The sequence below is a fragment of the Nyctereutes procyonoides genome, unplaced genomic scaffold (genome assembly GCF_905146905.1).
Source record: "Nyctereutes procyonoides isolate TBG_1078 unplaced genomic scaffold, NYPRO_anot_genome, whole genome shotgun sequence".
NCBI lineage: Eukaryota > Metazoa > Chordata > Mammalia > Carnivora > Canidae > Nyctereutes > Nyctereutes procyonoides.
The window spans coordinates 39,002,032-39,026,898 of NW_026575052.1; the positions used below are offsets into that span (position 1 = coordinate 39,002,032).

The window sequence follows — 24,867 nt, forward strand, 5'->3', positions numbered from 1 at the left end:
CTTTTGATGACATTACTGTTTTTGTTGATTCTGTTAGATCTATTACATGTAATAACCATAAACCTGAATTATTGTGGACGTTTTTACTTGAGCTATAAGACTTTACATTTCTCCAAATTTGTTTTAATATTTGACCTGCTTTTCCCCATGAAGATTTTCTTTCTTCTTTTCTTTTTTTTTTAAGTATTTACCTTTTAGAGCATATTTATTCTTGGGGTTTGATCTTATCATCTAGGACAGTGGCTTTCAAACTTGACTAATCATTAGAATCACTGGAGAAAGTTTCCCAGACCTAACTCTGCTCCTTCTGATTCAGTAGTTGTAGGTTGAGGTTCTGAGTTCTGTTTTAACATTTCCCTTAGAAAATTGTAATGATAAGTCTGGTTTGGGAAACTATTAACTTATCACTTTAGCGATCCTTCCAGCTTTGTGTTAGAGTCAGATACGGTAACAACGAAACACATATCCAGAGAGTAAGGGATTTGCTTCGAGCCTTAGGACAAGTAGTCCTACTTGTAGTAGAGTTAGGACTGGACTTCTGGCCAAGTGCTCCTTCAATCTCACAACACTATTAACCTAAGGATGCAGTGACACTACTGTCAGACCAGGGGTCCAGTGAATTTACAAATTCAGTCCTCATCTGGACCATTAATTTTACTCAAAGAAAAAAATCCCACAAAATAATAATAGAGTCCTGGTCATGCATTGGAAAATTCTATGCTGTTGTATAAAACAGAGACTAGGCAAGAATAAATGCTTAACACAATCTATCTTTATTATGGGAAAAGCAATTTAAAACATATTTCACTGAGTAGTGTTAGAACATTACTGAAAAAGAAAGTTAATGCTTCTCCTTTGAAAAGGCCTTCTATAACATGTAGATATTGTCATATTAGAGACACTCCAGGGAAATGCTTGGTCAACTAAAATTATTAAAGAGCAAAAATTGAATATTGACTTGGAAGTGAAGTGAAATACAATTTCCCACTTCTGTGAATTTTAATGGTAGCCATTGATGTTCTTCTTAATTTCCCCCCCCCCCAAAACAGAAGATATTTTTGAGGGAAGAAAAAAAGGCTTTGACAGCTAGTACAGTGAAATTGATGGCAGCATAAGGCTGTTTGAGGAAAAAAATGTGGGAACTCAAACACTGTTGGTGGGAGTATAAATTGAATCAGCCACTTTGAAGAACAATTTGGCAGTTTCTATTAAAATGAAAAATGCTTATACTTTATCATTTAAGAATCCTGCATCTATGTATCTATTATAAAGAAAAAAAATTCTTGGAATGTGTGCCCGATGAGAAGTTTGCAAACCTGTTGTTTGTCCTTGATAGTGAACAACTGGACACTTGAATCCGCATCAATAGGGAAACGGCTAACAATGCTGAGAAGTGGCCATGCTATGGAATACCTCAGTGTTCAGGTACCTCACTAAAGATTAACAAGGGAGATCTTCACTGAAGAAAAAACAAGTTGCTGAATGATGAGAATGGTCATTAAGTATGACACTCTGATCAAAAACAAAAGTCTCCGGGTGGCTGGGTGGCTCAGTTCTCTGAGCGTCTGCCTTTAACTTGGGTCATGGTCCCGGGGTCCTGGGATCAAGCCCTGCGTCTGGCTCCCTGTTCAGCAGGGAGCCCGCTTCTCCCTCTCCCTCTGCCACTCCCCTTGCTTGTGCACATGTTCGAGGACTCTCTGCCTTTCTCCGTCAAATAAACAAATCTTTAAAAACAAACCCCCAAAGCCTCAGAAAATTATGTTCCTCTAGGCACATAATTTTTCATGAAATCACATGCAGGTCTAGAATTTTGCTAATATGGTAGCCACTAGCCATAGAAGACTAAATTTAGAGATCCCTGGGTGGCGCAGCAGTTTGGCGCCTGCCTTTGGCCCAGGGCGCGATCCTGGGGACCCGGGATTGAGTCCCACGTCGGGCTCCCTATATGGAGCCTGCTTCTCCCTCTGCCTGTGTCTCTGCCTCTCTCTCTCTCTCTGCGTGACTATCATGAATAAATAAATAAATAAATAAATAAATAAATAAATAAATAAAAGAGAAGATGACTAAATTTAAATTAATAAAAAACATACAAAAATAAAAATTCTGTTCCTCAATTGCATTAGACACATTTCAAGTACTGAATAGCCACATGGGACTAGTGGTTCCTATAATGGACAGTAGAGTCTGGAAAAACAGACAAAACTGATCACAGGGTCCCCTATGAAGAGAGCCAAGTTTGGGGATGGTGGTCTATAGGACCTTTAGATTTCTGGGTGACTTTGAAGTTTTTTGCAATGAGAATAGATTGCGTATTATATAGATAATTTAAAAAGTAATGCATTTGTAAAATTGGGAGCATGTCTAATAGGATTTCTAAAACATTTTAAACATTTAGTGGGTAAACCAGTGTAAATTGATTTGGACATACCATCTTTTTAGCCTATGTAAAAGCTCACAACAAATACTAAAACAAACCGTACAAACCGTTGACTCCTTTCTTCCCTTCCTTTATCATGTGTCTGCTCCACACTATATTCCAGGCATTTAATGTACAAGGATCACAAGGCAACTGCTGCTCAGACTAAAGTGTATTTGACATGGGCACAGCAAGAGGATTTCTTTGTCATGCACGAATTTTCCTTTGTAACTGATTAAATAATTACTGGCTGGCTTTGTGCAATGCTTATATAATTCAGAATATTAGTGGTGTTTATTAAACCAGCTAGGATGCATATTTTTATATTAGTGTAATAGGTATTCACATTTATTTTATTAGGGCTGAAAAATAATAATTTTGGGGAAAAACTCAGATTGGTCTTCATAATTTAGCTATCATTCAAGCACTTCCAGGTCAGAATAAGTTCTTTGAAGGACCAGAGAGAAAAGCATATACTTGCTTATACAGCTATACATAGACTTACTGTAGGGCTAGGTGTATTGGCTTGATGGAAGCACAAACACTTTCTCGATTAACTTTTTAGATGATAGAGAAGTCAGTAGTGCGGGGTAAGGCTTAATTATAAGTGTCTTTGACAATGCTGTATCCATAGAAGAATTGAAAGCCCCATCTAACTATGAACACAGAAAAGAAAGAATCTGGTATCCTCAGATATACGAAGATCAGCGTCTCCATCATATCCAAAGAATTTAACACCTAGCATTTGTCCAATTACATGCTTTCAACTTAAATTACATCCTGGAAATAGTCTGTAAGTCTTAAATAAGGTTCATCTTTTAATTTCAATTAATGATATAGAAACAGGTAAATAATTTCACCATACTTGCAGGAATTTGTTTTTCAATTTCTATTAAGTCTTTTTTGTCTCATCTTAAAAGTGTGGATATAATATAGCAAAATTTGCTTTTAGAATTGAATCTTTCATAGTGTTTGTGCTCATTTGAAGAAAAAAAATATTTATTGTATTGGTATGCAATAATTTCTATTTTTAAAAATCCATTATTTATTAAAATATTAGCAATTGGGGCACTTGGCTAACTCTGACAGTAGAGCATGTGACTTTTGATCTTGGGATCATGAGTTCAAGCCCCATGTTGGGAGTAGAGTTTACTTAAAAAAATAAAATAGGGGGCATCTGGGTGGCTTAGTGGTTGAGCATCTGCCTTCAGCTCAGGTCGTGATCCTGGGGTCCTGGGATGGACCTGCATCTCTGGAGTCCTGCATCTCTCTGCCTATGTCTCTGTCTCTTTGTGTGTCTCTCATGAATAAATAAATAAAATAATTAAAAAAAACTCTTCCTTTAAAAAATATCAACAGCAAGTTAAGCACTACACAAATGTCTGGATATAAATTTGAAATAGCATCACCTGGGTACGTATTAGTGCCTTCATTTGCTAGACTTCAATTCCATTAACCTCACCTTATTCTAGTCCCTGGAGACTTAAGGAGGCCTTCATGGACCAGCAGTCCATGGGAACTTTGGAAATCGAAACTCTGAGCCCCACTCCAGACCTACTGAATCAGAACCTGTCTTTAGCATGGTCTACACATGATTCTTAACTAATTCAAAGCTTGAAAAGCACTTGTTTGGCCTTTGGTTGCATTGGTATACCTTCTCACCAATAGTGGCCTGTAGACCAGTCTTTCTTTGGCCTTTTAGCCTGTTCAGTCTTCTTTCATGCTATCAACAGAATTATCATTTAGACTCACAGCCCAGTTATTTCATAGCATCTGCACAAGTTATGCCTTTTACAAGGAGAAGAACACCAGTTAAAGAAGAGGGTGGACTTAGCCTCAGCTTCAGCACAGGAGCATAACAATAATGAGAAGTCTCTAGGGGCTGGTACCAGAACTCCTGGTTCTTCTGGAAGCATTCTGTTTGACTACAGTTCAGAAGAAAATGAAAGCATACAAGCCTGGGAAGGTTTATATCAGCTATAGGTTATGTTCAAAGGGATGGGTTCTGAGAATAACCATCTCTGGACATGCTTCAAGAGGCAGGTGGATTGAGAGCCAACCAAACTGGCTTTCATAAATCACATTAGCATGTTAAAGGACTAAGATCTTACACCAGAGAAACCTGTTTAACTGTATTCAATGCAGCCCCCATTTTTTTTTTTTAATCACAAAGTGCTTCCCTCCGCCCCATTCAGTGTTCATTAAATTTGGACAAAACTAGTCTTTGGTGAGACACACTTTGTGAAAGATTGAGTGCCGAAGTTTCTCTTTTATTAAATAATATGTTAGGCCCTAAAAGTTTAGAAAATCTGACTTATTATATAACACTTGATATGTATAAGCAGCTCTGTAGTTTCATCATTTTAGAAGTAAAACAATACTTTGATTCCAAATATTAAATTAACTTAAGCATTGCCCTCCCACTCTGGCTCTCAAGCTGTGAGTCAGATGTCAGAATAAATTTTGTTACCTAGTTAGGGAGGGAATTTTCATAAGTTTCAGGGCCATAAAAGCATGAGTAAGGCACCTGGTTAGTGCAGTCACCTCTTGTTTTCTTAAACATCGAATATTTTCTGTTTCTCTCTCTTTTATTTTTAGGATTTTGTTTATTTATTCATGAGACACACAGAGACTTAGGCAGAGGGAGAAGCAGGCTCCCCATGGAAAGCCTGATGCAGGACTCGATCCCAGGACCCTGGGATGACGCCCTGAGCCAAAGGCAGACACTCAACCACTGAGCCACCCAGGTGCCTCTCTTTTTAAAGCATTATCTGTGGAACATACGATTACTACATGCAAATGGCGGAGACCATATTGCCTCAGAAAGCATTTGGGATAATGATTTTTCTTAAACGTCAACTAAAACTTGCAATCAAAGACAGCATCTGGCTTTTCTTTTTTAAGTTATAAAACCCTAGGGAAGTTCTAGGACTTTTAACTTGGAAATGGAGTTTCAGAGAAACTGAATGAACTTGTTCAAGGTGACTTAGCTACTTAATTACAAAATTGGAAATAAAACCAGTTTCTGTAATACCTTTTGTAAAACATCCCAAATAAATGACTGGGTTAGATATGAAAAGTATCACCCAAAAATACGATTTGCTTATGCGGAGTCATTGTCTAAATATGTTAAATTTTAGAAAGCAAATTGCCAGCTACAACTATAAATCCTGAATTATGGACACTTTCAGCAAAGTATACTATTTTGTCTCATAAAAACCATATTACAAAAAACAAAGTGACTGAAACAGATGTTATGTGTCAGGGTCAGAAGGAGGCTCTCCAAGTCATATTATGCTAATTTGAAGAAGAGTAAAAATCCTTGTCCTAAGGCTGGTGGGGGATGGGTACAGAGACTGCAAAAGAGATGAGGAACGTGCTCCTTGGTGTCCAAGTTTTGAATAGACTACTACTGTATAATATTCCTCTGAACTTGGGATATGTGTTGGATTTTGTTCATTAACATGTCTGGTATGTGGACAAAAACAGCAAAAGATTCTGAAGGTCTACCCAAGTTATTTTGTGCATTAACTGTCCTTTTTTTCTAATACAATGAACAGTTTTGGGAAGTTTGGAGATCTTTTGATTATGAAGAAATATCTGTCAGAGCCCCCAAATACCATTGCTATTGGGCATTGGTTAGTTTTTGGAAACATTCTCAACTTCAAAAACTGTTGTTATATGTGTGTGTATACACACACACACGTATATTTGTTACTCTTGTAATCCCTTGAGGCACTGATTTTTATTATCAATTTGATATTTAGCATTTATTTTCTTTACTGGAGAGGTTGTATATATCTCTGATTTTCAAGTGGATATTTTATTGTTTTTAATCTCTGCCAACCAGCACAGTATCTGGTACAAGTTCAGTAATGATGATGATTTAAAAATCCCTGTTTCACAATGTCCAGATGTGATTTTCAGTGTAGGGATGATAAAATTTTATAATTAGAGGTTATAATGACATAAATTCTAAATGAAAAATAATCACAATGAAAATTTTAAATGAAATAATTTTAGAACATTATTGTTTTGCAAAATGGAAAACTACCATGGAATTTAATAAAAACTCCTTTGTGTCAAAGGAGTACAAACATATAGATGAAAAAACACTCAGAAATTCCACCTCAAGCTGCCCTTACTAGAATATCGTGCCTTTGTAAGAATTTCATGACTTGGCAAGCTTCACAGGTTGCCACAGTGTATGTCCTGAGTGGAGCCAAGGGCAGAAGTTAGTGTTAACTAGACCAAGAGCTCAGGGCATTCAGATTTCTATAATTTTTCCAATAAAAATATCCATCATTGATTTTCAATATTTTATCAGATTTCTTTTTTGGAGTGATTTAGTATAGAGTTGAAATAAGAGGCCCTAGCACTTCATAGACCATGAAATATTGATTCTACACTGTTGAACTATATGACTGTGGGCAAGTTATTTTTTATTTATTTGAGGGGGGGGCGGGGCAGAGAGAGAGGGAAGAGAGAAGCAGACTCCCTGCTGAGTGAGGAGCCTGACACAGGCCTGCATCCCTGGACTGAGATTTCATCTCAAGATCATGAGCCCTGATATCACTACTTGACTCAAAATCAAGAGTCAGACACCTAATAGACCAAGCCACGTAGGGGTCCTTATTTTGGGCAAGTTATTTAACCTTCTTGTGCCCTCATCAGTAAAATAGTGGTAATGAAATAATGCCCTAAGAATTATTGCAAGAATTAAATGAAATACAATGCAAAATGCCTGGCACATTTTGATGTCAATTGTTATCTACTGAGTATAAATTTCTGTAAGTTCCTTGTATCAACTAGTGGCAGGTGGCAGTAATTGGGTGTTTACTCTATCCAAGCATTCTTCTAAACACTTTATATCATGGGTATTAACATATTTAATCTTTGCAGCATTCTTATGCAATAGCTATTATTATTATCACTCAGTTTCATAGTTGAGGAACTTATTCACAGACATTTAAAGTAACACAGTACGTATCATAGCTGGAGATCAAAACAAGCTTTTGGGTTCCAAACACACTCTTCCCAAGTACAAACCTCTGCCACTGTCAGATCATTTCCACGAACTACATGGGCAGGTTAAAAAGCAGTCTCATTTTAACACACTATTTACCTAATTAAAACATTATAGTTGGTAGAAGCATACAATGCATTCTATAGTCACGTGTGAATAATTTTAATTTATTTATCCTTTTGAATTAGCTGTACCATTGCTCCCTTTCAATTGTGAGAAATCTAGCTTTGCTTGTATCTTACTTAGACAAGGGCACATTTTTCAATCCTTGTTCAGAACCTGTGCAAATCTTATTTCTTATTTGTTTTGCTGCCTGTGAATAATTAATTAAATAAGTGTTATCAAGGATTCTGAATAATCTAAAAAAAAACAAATTTAGAAAATCCACAAAAAGGTATTTAGGAAAACCTTTATGAAATTAAGAGAGATTATCGGCTGTTCTAGGCGTGGGTGACTTTATCAAAACATTTCACCCACTTTCAAATTTCCACTTGTTAAAACCAAAGGCCTTATTTGGCTGTCATTTGCAGTACTGGGTTTTTCAGAAAAGTTTCTGGCAGCTAATTTTAAAGAGATTTTGTTAAAAAGAAAAAAAAAAGACAATCTGTGTAGTATTCCTGTTAGGAGAATTCCCTTGACACTCTACATTATTATAAAGAAAATCACCAGTTTATCCAACCCTCAGCCACCTTTGGTTATCTTCAGAACTTTACAATTTGTATTTCCTAAGGCAGTGATTTTCAAGCATGAATTTGAAACACTGTGGGGGTTTCCAAGTTATTTGAAGGGAGGATGGCAAAGAATTCTAAAAAAAAAAAATTAATTTTCTTTTCAAAAAGCAGTATGAGTGCCACATATCATTTGGGGGATTCAGGAGGGTAATTATAGATGTTAGGATATTGAACAAATAATGATAGGATACGGAAACCTGTAAAAAGGCAGTCAATTCTATATCTATAATGGAATCCTTTAACATGCACCAAAGCAATGGGAAATTTGCAGAACACTTTTGTTCAGTTTTAGAACATGTTTATCCACAACCTTCAGTGAATTTTCAATAGAATATTATTATATCTTCCATTCCAGCTTAGATAGTCTCATCAACAGAATGTCTAATCTCTGAGCATCCACATGAAATGCCATTTAGGAGAAGGCTAGCTTGTAAATATTTTATTCCTCTTAAATGAAGGTCACTGGTAGCAAGAACTAGAACCTAGAATGTCCTGAACTCAATGAGTTTTGCATTTTATGGCCCATATATTCCCATTCATATCAGTTCCTTTATTTGGTCATTGAGAATCACTTTTCTTTACCTAAAACCAGACATTAAATATCCTCAGCTTCCTGGCTCTCATCTAGGTATTTGGGCCATACTTTGACATGTAAATTATTTTGCGGTTAATTTAGTGAGTTATAAACTCCCAGATACTGTGGATAGTATCTAGCTAATCTTTGTCCTAGAGCACTTAATATAGTGCCTAGCACAAAATAAATGCCCACAGATGTTTGCTGAATAGAACTATCTCTGGAGAGTGGGAAATTTTTCTAATAGTTTTTGGGGTGGCATGTCACTTTGCTGCCTGTTTTTTCCCCCCTCACTTGTTATCTGTTATCTGATTTTTTTTTTTATTTCTACAAAACTGAATAGGTTTTACATCTACTGACTACCGGGCTTTTTTTTTCTTTTTTTAAACAAACTTGCCTATTTCTTCTTGACTGCATTTGCACATTGTAAGTTCCTTATCCTGGAAGGCACTTCTTTTTCACCTTCCTTTCCATTAATTTTTGATATTCTGCATCTTCAAGTTAACTCTACTGCAACATTCCCTCATCAGTTATGTATACCTTTTTCACTGTATTTTTCTGCACCTGATAATATCACTACATGTGCTGGTGTTTTCTCCAGAGTGTTGTCTAGTCTTTTCCATTAACTTATGAGTTCTTTAAAGGCAAGCATTGCATACCTGTTTTGCACAACTCCTAATGTAGTGGTCAGTCCTTCAGCCAACTTTACAGAAATTGGCTACTTGTTTAGTGACTATATGTGTGTGTATAAATAAGAAAAGATACGGAGAAATGGACGTCTTTACCTTGTTAAAACTAAGGGGGCTTGCCACTTAATGTTTGGCAGCGAGGAAACCTTTTGTACTGGTGGAAATTCTTCAAGAACAATCATACCCTGATTTTGAAAAATTTGAGTAATTGCAGAACAGATTCTCTGATTAAGTCATGGAACGTGTGGCTCATTAAATTGTTATAGTTATACCAGGTGGTGGCCCTGTGCTCCTGTAAACAGAACCTAAGCGTATCCTTTTCTGTAGCATTTTACAGACAAAGAATTTAAATTTAAGGCGGAATAACTAGGGAGGGAAATGGGAGAAACTTTAAAAACTGACCTAATAGTAATCATAGAAACCAAAAATAAAAAAACACACTCACAAAAAAACCCCTAATTGAATCAGACTATTCTGTTCTCCATTTTATCTGGATATATTTCCTAACTCCTTAGATCACTGTTTTTTTCTTTCTTTTTTTTTTTCCAAGATTTTATTTATTTATTCATGAGAGACACAGGGAGAGAGAGAGGCAGAGACACAGGCAGAGGGAGAAGCAGGCTCCATGTAGGGAGCCCGACACGGGACTCGATTCCGGGTCTCCAGTATCATAAGCCAAAGGCGGCGCTAAACTGCTGAGCCACCAGGGTTGCCCAGATCACTGTTTTTCAAATATGAAACAAATATTCTGGGTTAACCCCGGGTGGCTCACTGGTTGAGTGTCTGCCTTTGATCCGGGGCCGGATCCCGGCGACCCGGGATCTAGTCCCGCATCGGGCTCCCCGCATGGAGCCTGCTTCTCCCTCTGCCTGTGTCTCTGCCTCTCTCTCCCTGTGTCTCTCATGAATAAATAAATAAAATCTTAAAGAAAAAGAAACACCCAAATATTCTCAATTCCTAAGAAAAGTGATTTGATTTCTGTCCTGAACTCTCTATAGCTTGGCTAGACTGCTGGGGACATCTCTATGCAAAGGTTTGGGCTCCCTTACAACTCAGTTTTAATGTTTGCACTTCCAATGTCCATGTAATGAGATTTAGCAAGCTTTATCACTTGCTTACTTACTTGAATTGTCATAGCATTTTTAATTTTTTCCAGTAATTAAACAAATTTAATAGGCAAGACATAATTTCTTCTCTTTAAAAACATTTTAAACCTCCTTTACGTATGTTGAAGCTATGTCGATCACAAATAAAAATCTTACATTAAAAGAAAATTAAGAAAAAAATTAAGGAAATAACTACGAAAAGCTAGATTTAATTCTTTTACAGTTGACTTGGTAACATTCTGTATACCATAAGTAACAACTGAAACTTTAAAATAATCTTTAACCACTCTTATGAAAACAATGTGTCCCTCTAGAAGGTTGTCAGTTTAAATCCGAAGAGATAACAAATGCCACTCTTGAATGTAAATGCCGTTGTCCCACGCTTTGAAAGGGCCCTAATTAGCAAGGTCATAGAACACAACAGGCAACCTGTAATGTGTTCCATATGTGGTATTTTGAGACCTTTTGTTTTATTTCTAATTAGAAGGGGGAGGGGGAAAAAGTCCATTTTCTTCCCTTAGGATTTGTTTCACAAGGTGCATCAGATTGAGTTTAGCAAGCAGGGAAATACTCCCCTCTTATCTATCTAGTGCTTGTTTATTCTTCCCTTGTAAAAAGCAAAGGACTAGCAATTTTCTTTTATGAACGTGGACTGGAGGCAGATAAATAACCCTTGCAGGAGAGGAAGGTCAAGTTCAAAGTTTTTCTTTCCTTTGGATTCAGGAATAAGCAAATGGAAAGACTCGCCAAACCACCGGAGCAGCAGGGATCTGATGGGTAAGCCCTCCCCCCAGGACTCTTTCTGCACATAAGCAGAAGTCACTTGGAGCAGCTGCGGCGCATTAGTTCCGAGAGTTTCACAGGCGGCCGCGCAGCGCGGACTGAGTCGCCGGCGCCGCGGCCTCCGCGCCCCCCGCCCCCCCCGCCCCCCTGCCCCGCGGGCCCGCAGCGCGCTCGGGCGGGGCGTCGGCCCGTCCCCGCGGAGACACTGAGGCAGGCCGCCCGAGGAGCCAGCGCAGCTGCGCGACCTGCCGCTCGCCCCGGGCTCCGAGCGAGGCAGCCGCTGGGGGGACGCCAGGCACCCACGTTGCCCCGGGTTGCTGCCAACTGTACAGAGTTGAGCGGGGAAATGGCCCAGCAGACGACGAGCCCGGACACCCTAACAGTCCCCGACGTGGATAATCCGCATTGTCCGAACCCCTGGCTGAACGAGGATCTTGTGAAATCCTTGCGGGAGAACCTGTTGCAGCAGGAGAAGTCCAAGCCGGCGAGGAAATCGGTCTCCCCCAAGCTCTCTCCAGTAATTTCTCCGAGGAATTCCCCGAGGCTCCTGCGGAGGATGCTTCTCAGCAGCAACATCCCCAAACAGCGGCGTTTCACGGTGGCACATACGTGGTAAGGTTGGCGCGGCTTGCCGGGATCCGTGGCCGGCACCCGGCTGATTTTTGTGCCTCCCGCCTTCCACTTTGGGCGGGGGGGGGGGGGGGGGGGGAGTCTCATCATTGCTCACCTGTGACTTACAGGCAGCCTTCTACCTTCCCAACAGAGCCCGCAGATGCCCTGGCCAAGGCAGCAGCCCTTGAGACTGGGAATCCTTGAAGGGGGGTGGTTCTCCAAGTTCAATTCCTATTGCAAGTTCCTACAAGAAAATTGGATTCCAGGTGTCAAATAAGAATGCAGTTTTACTCCCATACCAGCGTGGTGGCGTTTCTTGGATTTCATAAGCTAATATCCCTTGCCAAGTCCTGCAACAACCAGGAAAGAAAGGACTAGAAAGGAGAGGAGGAAAAAAAAATCACAGTTTACTCTGCTTTCTGCATAATCCCCACTTGAACAGAGATGTACACAGAATGTGTGTATGTGTGTGTGTGATGGTGCGCCCCCAAACCTCTCCTTTGCTACTGACTTTAATGTATTTACAATCACAAACATGTCTTTCGGATTTAGGAATTCTGTGCAGGCAATTAATTGCAGGCTGCTACTTGGTAAGGTTGTGTTCTTTGGATTCTTTGTTTTGTCGATATTTTTATTCATGAATATTGATATCTTCTTTATAATGAGTGAGTTTGTCTTATGCGCATTTTTCATCTAGTTTTTTAGATGACTCTTGATATTTTCCTGCTTTTGTGAAGGCAAATATTAAAATTTACCATTGTGTAAGCTTACTGGAGTGTTTTGCCTGAGAAGAGGCAATTCTAAGCTATGATGGGGGAGGGGGTTGTCTGTGATGCACACCTGGCTTCTTTTAGGTGGCAGTAGGTTCTCTTCCCTACCTGCACATTTTGATGAAATGAACCTTAATTATGATAAAGGAAATAGCTGTATCAAAAATAATGAACTTGTTAGTTGAGAAATTGACCATGATTTTTATACAGTTTCTCCATAGAAAAGCAAAGGTCATACCAGAAATGGAAAAGCAATACATAAACAAAACAGAAATGAGACTTCTAGGAAAGAAGCATCAAGAAGTAGGGGGAGTAAAAATTTAATCTAGCAACACAGCTATGCTGTGGAATATATTAATATCATAGATGAAATGAAAATAGGTGACAAAGGAAAATACATATCCCACCCAAAGAAATGTCCAGCCTCAGAATTTAATTTCAAATAGTTAGATCTCTTACTGGGGAAGTGTTCTTATTTCCTCCAGGTTTTAACTAAATGGCATTTCTATGTTTAGTTAGATATAATGCTCTTAAGATGGGTAAGAAAAACAATGAATTATTCAATCTAAAAAAAGAAATTGTGGAAAAATGACTTTTCTCTGGGTAAGGTATTGTTGAAAAAATTTGTCAGAGGTTAAGTAGTGAGTGAAAGACTTAGCTAAATGCTGGAAGATGCTCTGAAGAAGAGGGATGGCTTGAGACCAGGAAAGCTGCTTGAGTTCATAAAGAATCAGGCCAGAGGTGCTACAGCAGGAAAGCTGGCTCCGGTTCATAAAGAGTCAGGCCCAAAATTTTGGTATCCCAAGTCCCTTTGGTTGAGATACTTTTAAAAAAATTATTAGTTCCTAAATTGCACCCATTAAGCCTCAGCTCAGTTGCTTGATTTCCAACTAAGTGAAGCAACCTAGAGTTCATCTGAAGGTTATCTGAACTATTTAGGCATGTTGAGATGTAAGGAAGGCAGGAAATCTCATGAAAACAGGCTTTCTTTGGAAATTTCTGGCACTTCCTTTTCTGGTGCTGTTTGGGGAAACTCCAAGAGCATAATTCTCTGCCGATATTTTATCTTGGTTTATCATGTCTCAGCCAGATCAGAAAGGCATAAAAAAAATGGGAATGAAAAATAAAAAAATCATAATACCAATTCTTAGTAACTCAGAAGGAAAGACTATCTCTGTGGACTAAAAGCATTTAGCAAGGAGGTTGGAAAGGGTACCTTGCATCCTCCATGTTGGTTCAATGATCCCCAAGACTTTTGTAATATCAACAGGCATCTTTTAACAAATATCACTCTACCCGTGCTTTCATAGCTTGGACTAAGCACTATGCACAATTAAAAAAATAGTCCAAACTGTCCTGATGTATATTCATTTTTGCTACCTAAACTGCTGCTACTACCACCATACTCAAATCCTCTGCTCATCCTACGTTAGATGATCAGCCATTTAAATGCATGCCTTTATGTGTTCACCTCAGAATGTTGGTGACTATGCCAGTTCTCATTCTTCTGATATTTTAAGTATAATATCTACTGATCTAAACTTGTTTAATTTGTACATTCTGTTGGCAAAACTGAATGAAAGCTATTTCTGGACTTCGAATGATTTTCATTCTAGTTGAAAAAATAAATTCTATTGGAAGGTGTCTGTTTTAAGTAAGGTGATCATGTTGCTCTACAACATACTCTCCAAATCTCTGTGGATTGAAGAAGTGATTACTTCTGTTTCTGCTTCTCATGGGTAGGTGTGCTACCCTGGGGTGTTTCAGGGGCTTGAGGTCCTACCACCTTGTAGTTCCACTGTTTGTGACATGATTTTTAAGGATACCAGGCTCAGTGGAATTGAAAAACAACATGGAAGATGGAATGTGTGAGCTTTTATGAGGCAAGCCTAGAAGGACACATAGCACTTATACTAATGTTCCTTGGTTAGAAGTCTGTTCAGGGGCCACATCTAACTGCAAAGGAGGATGGGAAACCTATCTGAGCTCTGTTCCCAGGAATAAAGTCAAACAGATTGGGTGAATAGCTAGCCCAACTCAATCACAGGAGATTAGGGCTATCTGGCTTACCCTTTATACCATAGTTGAGTTCATATAACATTTATGTTGACCATCCCTTTAACATCTCTGCACAATTTCTGGATGAGAATCATACAGAGAAATTCTATTTTTTTTGCAAGTCTATTGATTGGGAAGTCCTTGCTAACACATGGTTGAAGACTCCTTCCCTGTAATCATGCTTGGGTTCAGGATCTGCTTTGAAAACCCCACAGCAAAAAACAACAACAACGACAAAAACAAAACCCGTAGCTGAATTTCCTCTCTTCCTTAATGTAGCCCTTAAGGTAAGAGGCATGGAGTAACCTACTAGAGAACCAAGACCCTGTTCAATTCCTCATATACCTATTAATCAACATTTTAAGTGTTAACGTATTTTTTTCTTAAACAAATTCTTCTCTTAATAGAACATCCTAAGTTATTTCACCTGTATGTGCTGTATTTACAGGTTGATCGTGGTTATTCTTATCCAAAATTCATTTGGATTTCCGTGGCCCACTTTAAGAGTAGCATACTGAGTTTACACAATACTTCAGGTGCTGTGTGACTTGTGCAGAGAATATATAAGCAGAAGCCAGATTACTTGAGTTTAAATTCTGACTTCCATTTACTAGTTGCATGATTTTTTTGAACAAGTTACTTGTCATACACCTCAGTTTCCCTATTACCCGATATCCTGGGAATAGCAATAGTATCTGTTTGGTGGTATGGTTTAATTAAGTACAGTCGTGTGTAGATTATACATGTATTGTATGTACAGGGATAGATGTTGAATGTCATTGTAAGCAAATTTTCCTTATTATGCAGTATGTGTCCACTACTCCAGCCTTGGTCTGCCCCGATCTTTAGGATCATGTGAGGATCATCCTGTCAGTTGTTTGTGAATGGATTGGGCTAAAGAGAATAGATGCAAAGAGACCAACGGTTCACAAGAATGATAAGTGTATGTCAGTTTCAGGACTATGGGAAAGGAGAAGGCAGAAAGGAGAGATTTCCCCGAGGTGAACCATAGGACTTGATGCCTCTTCTCTTCCTACTCCCATTCCATATGTCTTTCAACTCTCTCTGTTCCAGAGAACTTCCTCCTGTTCCCTCCAAATGGAAATAATCTGCTCCTTCAGAATCTGTACCACATCTTCTGCTATTCTTTCAGTGATTATTCATAATAATTACATCAATAGCTAATATTTACTGAACAGTGTTTTGTTTTGACTTTTTGTATTTTTTTGTTTGGTTTTATTTTTTGGTCTGGTACTGTATGTTAAACTAGAACCCTTTGTGTCTGCACTTTTTATCATTCTGTTTTATCATTTTTACTTAATATCTAGTACCTTGTAGTCTAGTGATTATAGGCAGGACTCTGCTTTCATCTGAGTAGGAGAAGCCCTCTGATGTCAGCAGGAACTCCAAGGTCAGTATGATTGAGCTCTGGTGAAGAAAACATCATTTCCAGTGTAAGTTTATTTCAGAAGAATCAAACAGAAAAATCTTTGTTTTCCAGGTTTTCTTTTTAATTTACACTTTGAATGAAGAAAAGCATTCTAGAGGGTATATAAGTAAAGTTAGGGATTAGAGGTTCTTAGGGTAAGATGGTATCTAGGTAATATTCAAATGTCTTTTATAATTTCTGTGAATACATGTGTGTTTTTAATTACAACATTCAAAGGTAGAAGAAACAGTAACATCCTTAAGCAACAAAATAATTTCTTTAGGTATCTTTTTGTAAGGCCTCTTTTAGGACACTTTTAGGAAATCTTGAAGATTTTTAGGGAGCCAGATAAGTGCTTTGGGCCGTATTTTTTTTATTTATTATAGATTTCTCTTTACCTGGCATTGGCATTAGATACAAAATGGCTCATGTTTAAAAGTAAACATTTGCTTTCTTGAGTCATAATTTCTTCAACAACTGTACTTGTTTTTATGGTTGTTAAGAGAGAAATATGCTATAAATTTTCTTCAAGTTACAGAAGGAGAAGAGACCCTTTATGTATAAAGGAGAATATACAGCCATTTAGAGAGTTTGTAGCACGTGCACACACACACAAGTAGGCTTTCAAAGTCACTATAATTGATTCTATTTGAGGACTCTCTCTTGTTCTAGTTCTCCCATATTTGCCCTATGCAACTTTAAGGTTATCTTTTGTGTCCCTTATGGTAAAGATACGCAGAGACAGGGTTTGCTGGTGTTCTCTGAGGAGCTGAGAACCCAGAGGTGAGCTGTGGGGTATACTGTAATACCAGGAGGTGGGAAGGAAGTTTCTGGGGAAATTATCTGGGGAGCACAACAGGAAGTACTGCAGGCATGTTGGGTGGGGCCAGTTGGCTGAGTGTCTAGCTGTGTCCCTGGTGTAATTGGCTGTGTGTCTTCAGCGGAAATCTTGGGGGCACTGCAAGTTAAGGGTATCTGTAGCTTGTAAAAGGCTGGTTAAACTTTCCTACAAATCAGAAGACCCCAGGAAGGCATTTCTCTTAAAGAACTTGTCAACTGACTTGAAATATTTAAGAAATCACAAAGAAAAAAAAAATGTGGCAAATGGTTGCTGAGGAAATATGAAGAAAACACTGAAATGACCTGGGAATCTATTACATGTGTGCTTCCTGTGACCTTTAACATTTATATTAAAGAAAACACATGAAGTATCTACACCAGCTGAAGCCATTGCTACTAATGGTAAAAATACGTCTAAGCAAAAACAATTTTTTTTTTGTAAACTTGGCAGAAATTTGTTGAATGAGAAGAAAAGAAAAAATTGAGTCTCAGAGTTCATTAAAATTATTTTTAAATTATGGTTTTAATTTTCACAGTTCCTCTTTGTATACTTATCCTTATAAATAACAAGTTCCTGTGAGGTTAGGTAATTAAATGACCTCGGCAGTTTTTATGTTTTTCTTAGACAGGAAGCTACCAAAATTATTCTTCAAGTAGCAGTTTCAGGAAGAAGTTTTATTATGACCAGTGTAGCAAAATTATGTCATTGTTTTTTAATGGATTTGCTTTTGAAAAAAATCATGTTTTTAAAACTGTGATCACTTTAGTATAGTGAAACCATATCTTTCTAGCTCCACTGGCCACTTTATTTGACCTTAGTTACTCAACCTTTTTGAATTGTAGAGTTTCTATTCATAAGTCATCTGGTTGTAAAGGCATTTGATATTTACAAGTAAAAAATTGACTAATTAAATTTACAAAGTGATAACAAACTACAGTACATTTAAGATAAGTAATTAAAAACAAGTTCCAACCTGGTGTTGTGAGTTAGGTAGATGCCACATAGGTAAAAAGACGCACAGAAGTCTTTAATAATTCTGTGACTCATAAAAAAGGCTGCAGGGCCTTCAGAATGAAAGTATCAGTGGTATTCACTCTAGGACACAATCTATAAGCTATGATTTTAGGTAGGAAATATGAAAATCTATAATAATAATTCTAATAAAAATTTTTCCTATTTTTAAAATGAGATTTTCAGTTGATATGAGAAAAATCATCTGATTTCATTTTGGAATAAAAATTTTAGGTTCATAATATAGCTTATAATTTTAGATTTATCATAACATAGCCATTAATGATTTAGCTTCAGCTGTGTGTCAGGTAATTTTTGACCTTTCAAAACAAACAAATATTGAATTTAAGTATTGTTAGCTGTATTTTCATATGCAGATGCTGGAGCCCACAAATATTGTTGTATTACCAAGATCATGCAGCTCTGCAGCCATGAAGTGAGTGAGTTAAAACTTGAACAGAGGTCTGCCTAACTCTCTTATCCTGTGCTCTTTCCGCAGTACCTCCCTTTGGGCTAAGAGTCACATTCACATTTATGACTCTACCTTCAATGTATATTGAAGCGAAAACAGTGAATGTTCAGTGATTTTACAGAATGTTGGTTAACAGAAGGGCAGGGGCAGTATTCATTCTTGGTGTGGAATCTCAGTTTATTTGTTTACACATGTGGCTTGTAGGAATGTAGACATCCTTTTTGTGATGAAAGTGTATGTATATCTAGGAGAAATATCAGTGTTTGGTGAAGGAGGACTTCAGAGTCAACAGAGCTTTCTGATTCAGAGTAGTTTAAATTTTTTTTTTAAATAAGACTGGTATAAAAACAAAACCAATCAGAATAATTTTATTTTCAGTGATTCAGAGGAAAAGACAGGAAAGGCTTGGGCTCTAAAGAGAAAGATCAAGTCAAAAATCTATTACTGTTTAGTTCCAGAAGAGCCAGCTGGAAATGATGGTCTGCAGGCTCGAGTCACTAGGCAACAGAGCAGCAAACTGCTTGGTAACCACAGCTGGCCTGACTCACAGGCTGGCTGCAAACTACCGGATAGGAGGACCAAAGCCCATTTTACCTCAAAACAATCTCCTTCTATTCATCTGCCAGCCTTCATGCCAGATCCCTCCATTATGGAATAGTCTCCTTGACTTAACAAGATAACTGGTTTTAGGATGGAACTATCTCTGGGGCCAGAAATAAATGCTGTTGAAATTTCCTCTTTCAAGTGATGTTTCTGAGATTTGGGTCTTCTTTGGGTAATGCTATCATTTGAAAGTGTAAGGTTTAATGAGAGAAAAGAAGTGAAAACATTGGGATTAGTGGCTTGACTTTGGGTTTTCATGAGCCAGTGTGTACAGGGCCAAATTGCTTGACTTCATTTGGTGATACCTGCCCTTGAACTCTGAGAGCACAATGTGTTGCCATTTATTTGACACTTTATATCTTATGCTGTCTTCTATTTCATGTGGGTGATTTGCCTGTATAGCTGAACTATTAGTTCCTAAAATGTCGCAATCGCTGTATCCATCTGAAGCACTAAGTGCCACCTATATAATACACATTTACTAAATATTTGTTGTTTAATTGAGAAACGTATCTTCCATTACTATGCCTTTTGTGCTAAGCAGCTGGGGAGATCCATACTCTTCCAGCCTAAAAGTCCTGGTAATGTGGTATTTGACTGCCAGTGGAAAGAAACTTCAAACTGAATGATTAACCATTTATATGGACTTTGTCACTGTGACTTTGTGTGTGCCTCTGTGGGTTTGTGTGTGTGTGTGTGTGTGTGTGTATTTTGGGTTTGCATACCCAAATACTAGCTAGACTGGTAAAATTTGACCTAAGTATATATGTATGAATCAGTATGTGGTAGTGTCACAGATCTGTCAAATGTATGCATTTTAATAATATTTAGTTTATACTTTGAAAGTAAATTATGCCTGTTGTATTTCTGGAAATAAACTTATATGAATATATTATAATTCTTAGGGAATTACTGAATAACTAGCTTGTTAAGCTCTAATGACTAATCCTTATCTCTTAGAATTCATAGTAGTTAAATTATACACTGAGACCTAAGCTTATAAAGGAGATGTCAAGATTTTGAGGAGAAATTTGGGGAAAAAAAAAACAAAACACCTTTTATAGTTCTTTTTTTAGGATGACAATTTGGAGAAACTTTGTTCTGGCAGAAACTAAGCACCACTTCTCCAAAGTTAGATCTACAGAAGAACTAAAATTGAATAATAGAAAACCTTTTTGAATATAGTTAGCATAAAAATGTTATTTTAATGTAAATATTTTGTCTGTAGTTCAATCTATATTTATTTTTACATTGTGGAATTTCAAACCAACCAATTTCCTTTCCATTACCCTTATGAGATAGCCCTATGATCAAATTAGCTATCATTAACATAAAGTGGTTTTTCCTCTGTATATTATTATTAATAGAGTATGGTTTTATTTTTCATTTTCTTTTAGGGGGCTGATTTCACATTTATGTTCATATATGATGAGTGTGTACTATTGGTCTTTGGAAGTAAGCAGCTTTATGATTAATAAGGATACTTGGGTTATCATTATCTACTTGTTTACCTTCTTTAGGTTTATAGCATTTGTTTTCTTTGCTTTATTCTGTGCAGTGTGATTCTTTTTTATGACCCTCTATTGAGTGAGTGCCAAATAGGACAGCATATGATTTATGGGTAGTAATAACTAAACCGTATATGAATTGGAGGCTGATGACGCACAAGGAGGAATGCTGTGGCTCTCCTCTGAAGTCCTTTAATAAAGCCCTCTTATTAATAACAAAAGCACCATCACTAATACTGCGATCATTCCTGTATTACTTTCCCAGTTTAAGGTCCTTCTGTGAATCATTTGCACTGTTTTGTATTTATTTTTTTTAGTGGATTTACATTTTTATTTAAAGGTCTGTAAAAAAAAAGCTTTATAGCATTACTGTAAGTTGGAAGCCTGTGTCACTTATCGTGCATAGAACATAATTGAAAAACAAATACAATTAAAGACTCCAGTTTAGCTAGATCCTATGACCTGCTACAGGTTCTAAGCCTGAGGTCTGCTCTCTGTTTAAAATGGCAGTTAGCAAGTAATATGGAGATGTGAAAGACCAGTTAAGTCTTCCTAAGATAGTAAGAATGACAGAAAGAGGTTTGGAAAGGAAATAACCTTCTCATTATTTAATTCAACATTTAAAAATTCACGAAACCACATAACCTATTCCTAAAACTATCTTGGTGCGGCATCAGACCTTATAATACACCATCTCAGAGCTGCCTGAACCACTGACACTTCCACTGTTGAAAGAAGGACATCGGTTCTTACAGACTCTTGAGATCTGAATCCCTTAGTTGAAAGTAAATACACGGAATTCGGACTGTGTGATTCCAATTCCTAAGCAGAAAAGAGAGATGTTGGTTTCCTGTTTTACCACCACCCTTTACTTACTACCTACCTGGTAGCTATACAGATGTAAAGAAGCATAGAACTGTTCCATGGAAAATACATACCTGCTAATGGCAACTCTTAAGCCAAAGAGTGCAAACATGGGCATTTTAAAAGAGTGTCCGATCTCTGTGAGAATAAGTGAAAGCTGAGGTAAGTGAGGAGTCTGATTTTTCTTTACCTCTATAATCTTCTGGAGAACTTATTTAATTCTAGACTATAGCTCCCTTATAGGACCAGCTTTGTGATTTGCAAAGTGTAAAGTGAAAAAAATTGTTCAAAAGACTATTAGGTATTTCCTGACAGCAAGAGCTCATAGAACCACTGCTTTCCCAATCATCTTTGACTTCTGCTTTGCCCTTTCTCGTCCAGGCCTATGGATGATTTCATCAGACATTTCTTGCCTTTCTGTTTTTTTTTTCCCCCTGATATTGCTACCTGCTTTAGCATTAGCCTTATGCATGCACTAGTTCAAAACATCCTATCTTTTTGCCACCAGTCCTTTCCACCTGAGGATGTGCTACTTATGTTGTCTTATTAATTGTCCCAAAGTTCTACTTTTGCTTCCCATTATCTATTGTGGGGTTAAGCCAGTGTTTTTTTGTAAAATGCCAGAGAGTAAATGTCTCACATGTTATGGGCCACAGTCTGTATGGCATCTACTCAAGTGTGCCAATATAAGTGCAGGAGCAGCACAAGACATAAAATGGGCACTAGAATGTTCAATAAAAATAGTTACAAAAAAATGATAGGCTGGATTTGGCCCACCAGCCAAAGCTTGCCAATCCCTGGTCTGCAAGATAAAATTCATACTCCTCTATTTGACATTTAAGTTATCAGTTCCAAACCTGTCTCCTCAAACCTGATCTGATATTGTTTCCTATGTATACTTCATATCATTTATTATGGAGCTGACTTGAGCAGAGTTTCTCAACCTTGACACTGCTGACAGCTGGGTCCAAATAATGCTTTGTTATAGGCGCTGTCCCATGTATTATAGAATGTTAGGAACATCCCTGACCACCATCCATTAGATGCCGATAATCCCACCCTGTTATGAAAATCTGAAATGTTTCCAAACATTGTCAAATATTCTCCAGGATGGAAGAGGTGCGAATTGTGCCTACTTAACCACTGATCTACAGGGTAAGCTTTATGAAGGAAGGAATAAATTCCACCTCATTCACTGTGTCCCTAGCATCTAGCACAGTCTTGTGATACAGAAGGAGGTCCAGAAATGTACTCCCTGGTCCAACTTTACTTCTCACTTACTGTGAGCTCTTAGAAATATCATTTACACATCACAGGTTACCATTAAGTTCCTCTGTAAAATGGGACTATTACTGATTCATATATGCTTCATAGAATTATTTAAAAGTTCAAATGATACACTTAATGAAAAGATCTTTGTAAAGAATAAAGTGCTAACCAAGCATCATGTAAAAATAGTTGTTGGTGGGACACTGAGGGTAATCTGAACCTGTTGAAATCTAGAAGTTTAATCACCTCATATACTGTGTTTACCCCATGCAAATCATTGTGTGGGATGCTATTAGGGCATTGTCTTTGCTCTCAAGATTTATTATTGAATAGAGCATAGAATGTGATTACTCAAGTAACTCGTAAAGCAGCAGCCATAATTACAAAGAGTGAAAAGAGTTTATAGGAGGTAGAGATTGTTTCTGGAAGTGGGACTCCCTTAAGATCTGAGAGGGAGTATGGGATGGTGTAGTCACAAAGAAAGGCCTGAGCATTTTGTTAGATTATCTTATTTAATATTCACTGCAATTGAATTAGGTGTTGTTTTATTTGCCTTTTTTCCTTCCAATTTTTTATTTAAATTCTACTTAGTTAACATATAGTGTAATATTGGTTTCAGGAGTAGAATTTACTGATTCAATACTTACATACAACACCTAGTGCTTCTCAGAAGAAGTGCCCACCTTCATACCCATCACCCATCTAGGCCATCCCCTTTTCTTCCCCCATCAGCAACACTCAATTTGTTCTCTATCACTAAGAGTCTCTTCTTTTTTATGGGTTCCCTCCCTCTCTCTCTCTCCTTTTTTCCTTCTCACACATTCATCTAATTGTCATATTTTTAAAAGAGAAAACTGGGACATAGAAAGGAATTTGATGTGAACATAAACATGGAAGATTTCAGTAGGGAGGGAAATGGAGTGAAATATGAAAGAGGAGGAAGTGCCAGGAGGTGAATTCTTTTCACCAAAGGAACAAGTGAATCTGTATGGGGACTTCATGGGGTTCAGGTGAGTTTCAGTCCAGCTCAGAGTATCTATAGGGAAGGTGGACAGTAAAGGTAGGCTGGAATAAGTTTTGAACATCAGCTAACACACATACTCTCCCTCTCTCCCTAATACACACACACATCCACACACACACACACACACACATCAATGATTTATATGCTTAAATGAAGCATGGTCAATTTTATCTTTCTTAACAGCTTCACTCCAAATAAAAGGAAGTGACATTTTGAGTTATTACCCCATGCTAAGCTTGCTAAGCCTCAAGTGTGTGTACTGAACACTCTCAGAATGTTTGATGCAGTACAATTTGACCAATTTACACTGTCTTTCAGTTAGCTAATATCGTTCTCCTTCTAAAATAATCCTCCTGAAATAGACTACACAATTGTGTTTCCATTCAAATCAGATGTATCCATTTCACTGATGGCACTAATGTTCTAATGCATAGAAAAGAGACACTCTATACGTGAGGAGTGTGCACCTGCCTTTTCATTAAATTGCAGGAGAATATAAGACTTAGAACACATCTAGCAGTTCTCATGATCTCTACACAGAAAACCATCTTGGTCTGAAGGCATTTTCTCTGTTTCCAGACTGGCTTACCAGGGTAAGAGTCAGGAGCTAAATATCCTCCTATCCTTTCATCCATTCAAAAAATAATTTTTGGGTGTCTACTCTGTACCTGTTAGTCTTCTAGGGACATAACATGAACAAAAAAAGATAGCGTTCTGCCCCTGTGGAGCAGTATTCTAATGGATGGGAAGACAACATACAAATAAATATTTCAGTGGGTCAGAGAATGACAAGTACAGTAAAGAAGAATAAAGCAGGATAAGGAGGAGAGAATTTTATGTAAGCTTTTGGAGGAGGATTCTCCATACAGTGACATTTGAACAGAAATTGATGGAAGGTGATGATACAATTATCCAGGGGAAGGGGCATTTCAGGCAGAAGAAATGAGAAGTGCAAAGACCCGGAGGGAGGATGTGACCAGTGTGTTGGGAAAGGGGGAATATTGTAGAGAATGAGGTCAGAGACATAGGAGACCAGAACATGCAGTGTTTTGAGGCTGTAATAAAGGATTTGGGAATGTAT

At 37.7% G+C, this 24,867-nt stretch overlaps 1 protein-coding gene across 3 annotated transcripts in view; it reads left to right on the forward strand.

The window, feature by feature from the left end:
- PDE4D (phosphodiesterase 4D) overlaps positions 1-24,867 on the forward strand; it is a 1,377,381-nt gene that overhangs the window by 649,974 nt on the left and 702,540 nt on the right. Inside the window, exon 1 of one of the 3 annotated variants that reach the window (XR_008665246.1) lies at positions 11,563-11,937. The exons of 1 other annotated variant lie outside the window; for it this stretch is intronic. Coding sequence is in view for 1 of the 2 variants with exons in the window: in XM_055331395.1 (XP_055187370.1) it covers positions 11,672-11,937 (266 nt within the window). In the remaining variant the exon portion in view is untranslated. Of the gene's footprint in view, positions 1-11,562; positions 11,938-24,867 lie in introns of those variants that run through there. One more of the 3 variants, XM_055331395.1, reaches the window with a different exon arrangement.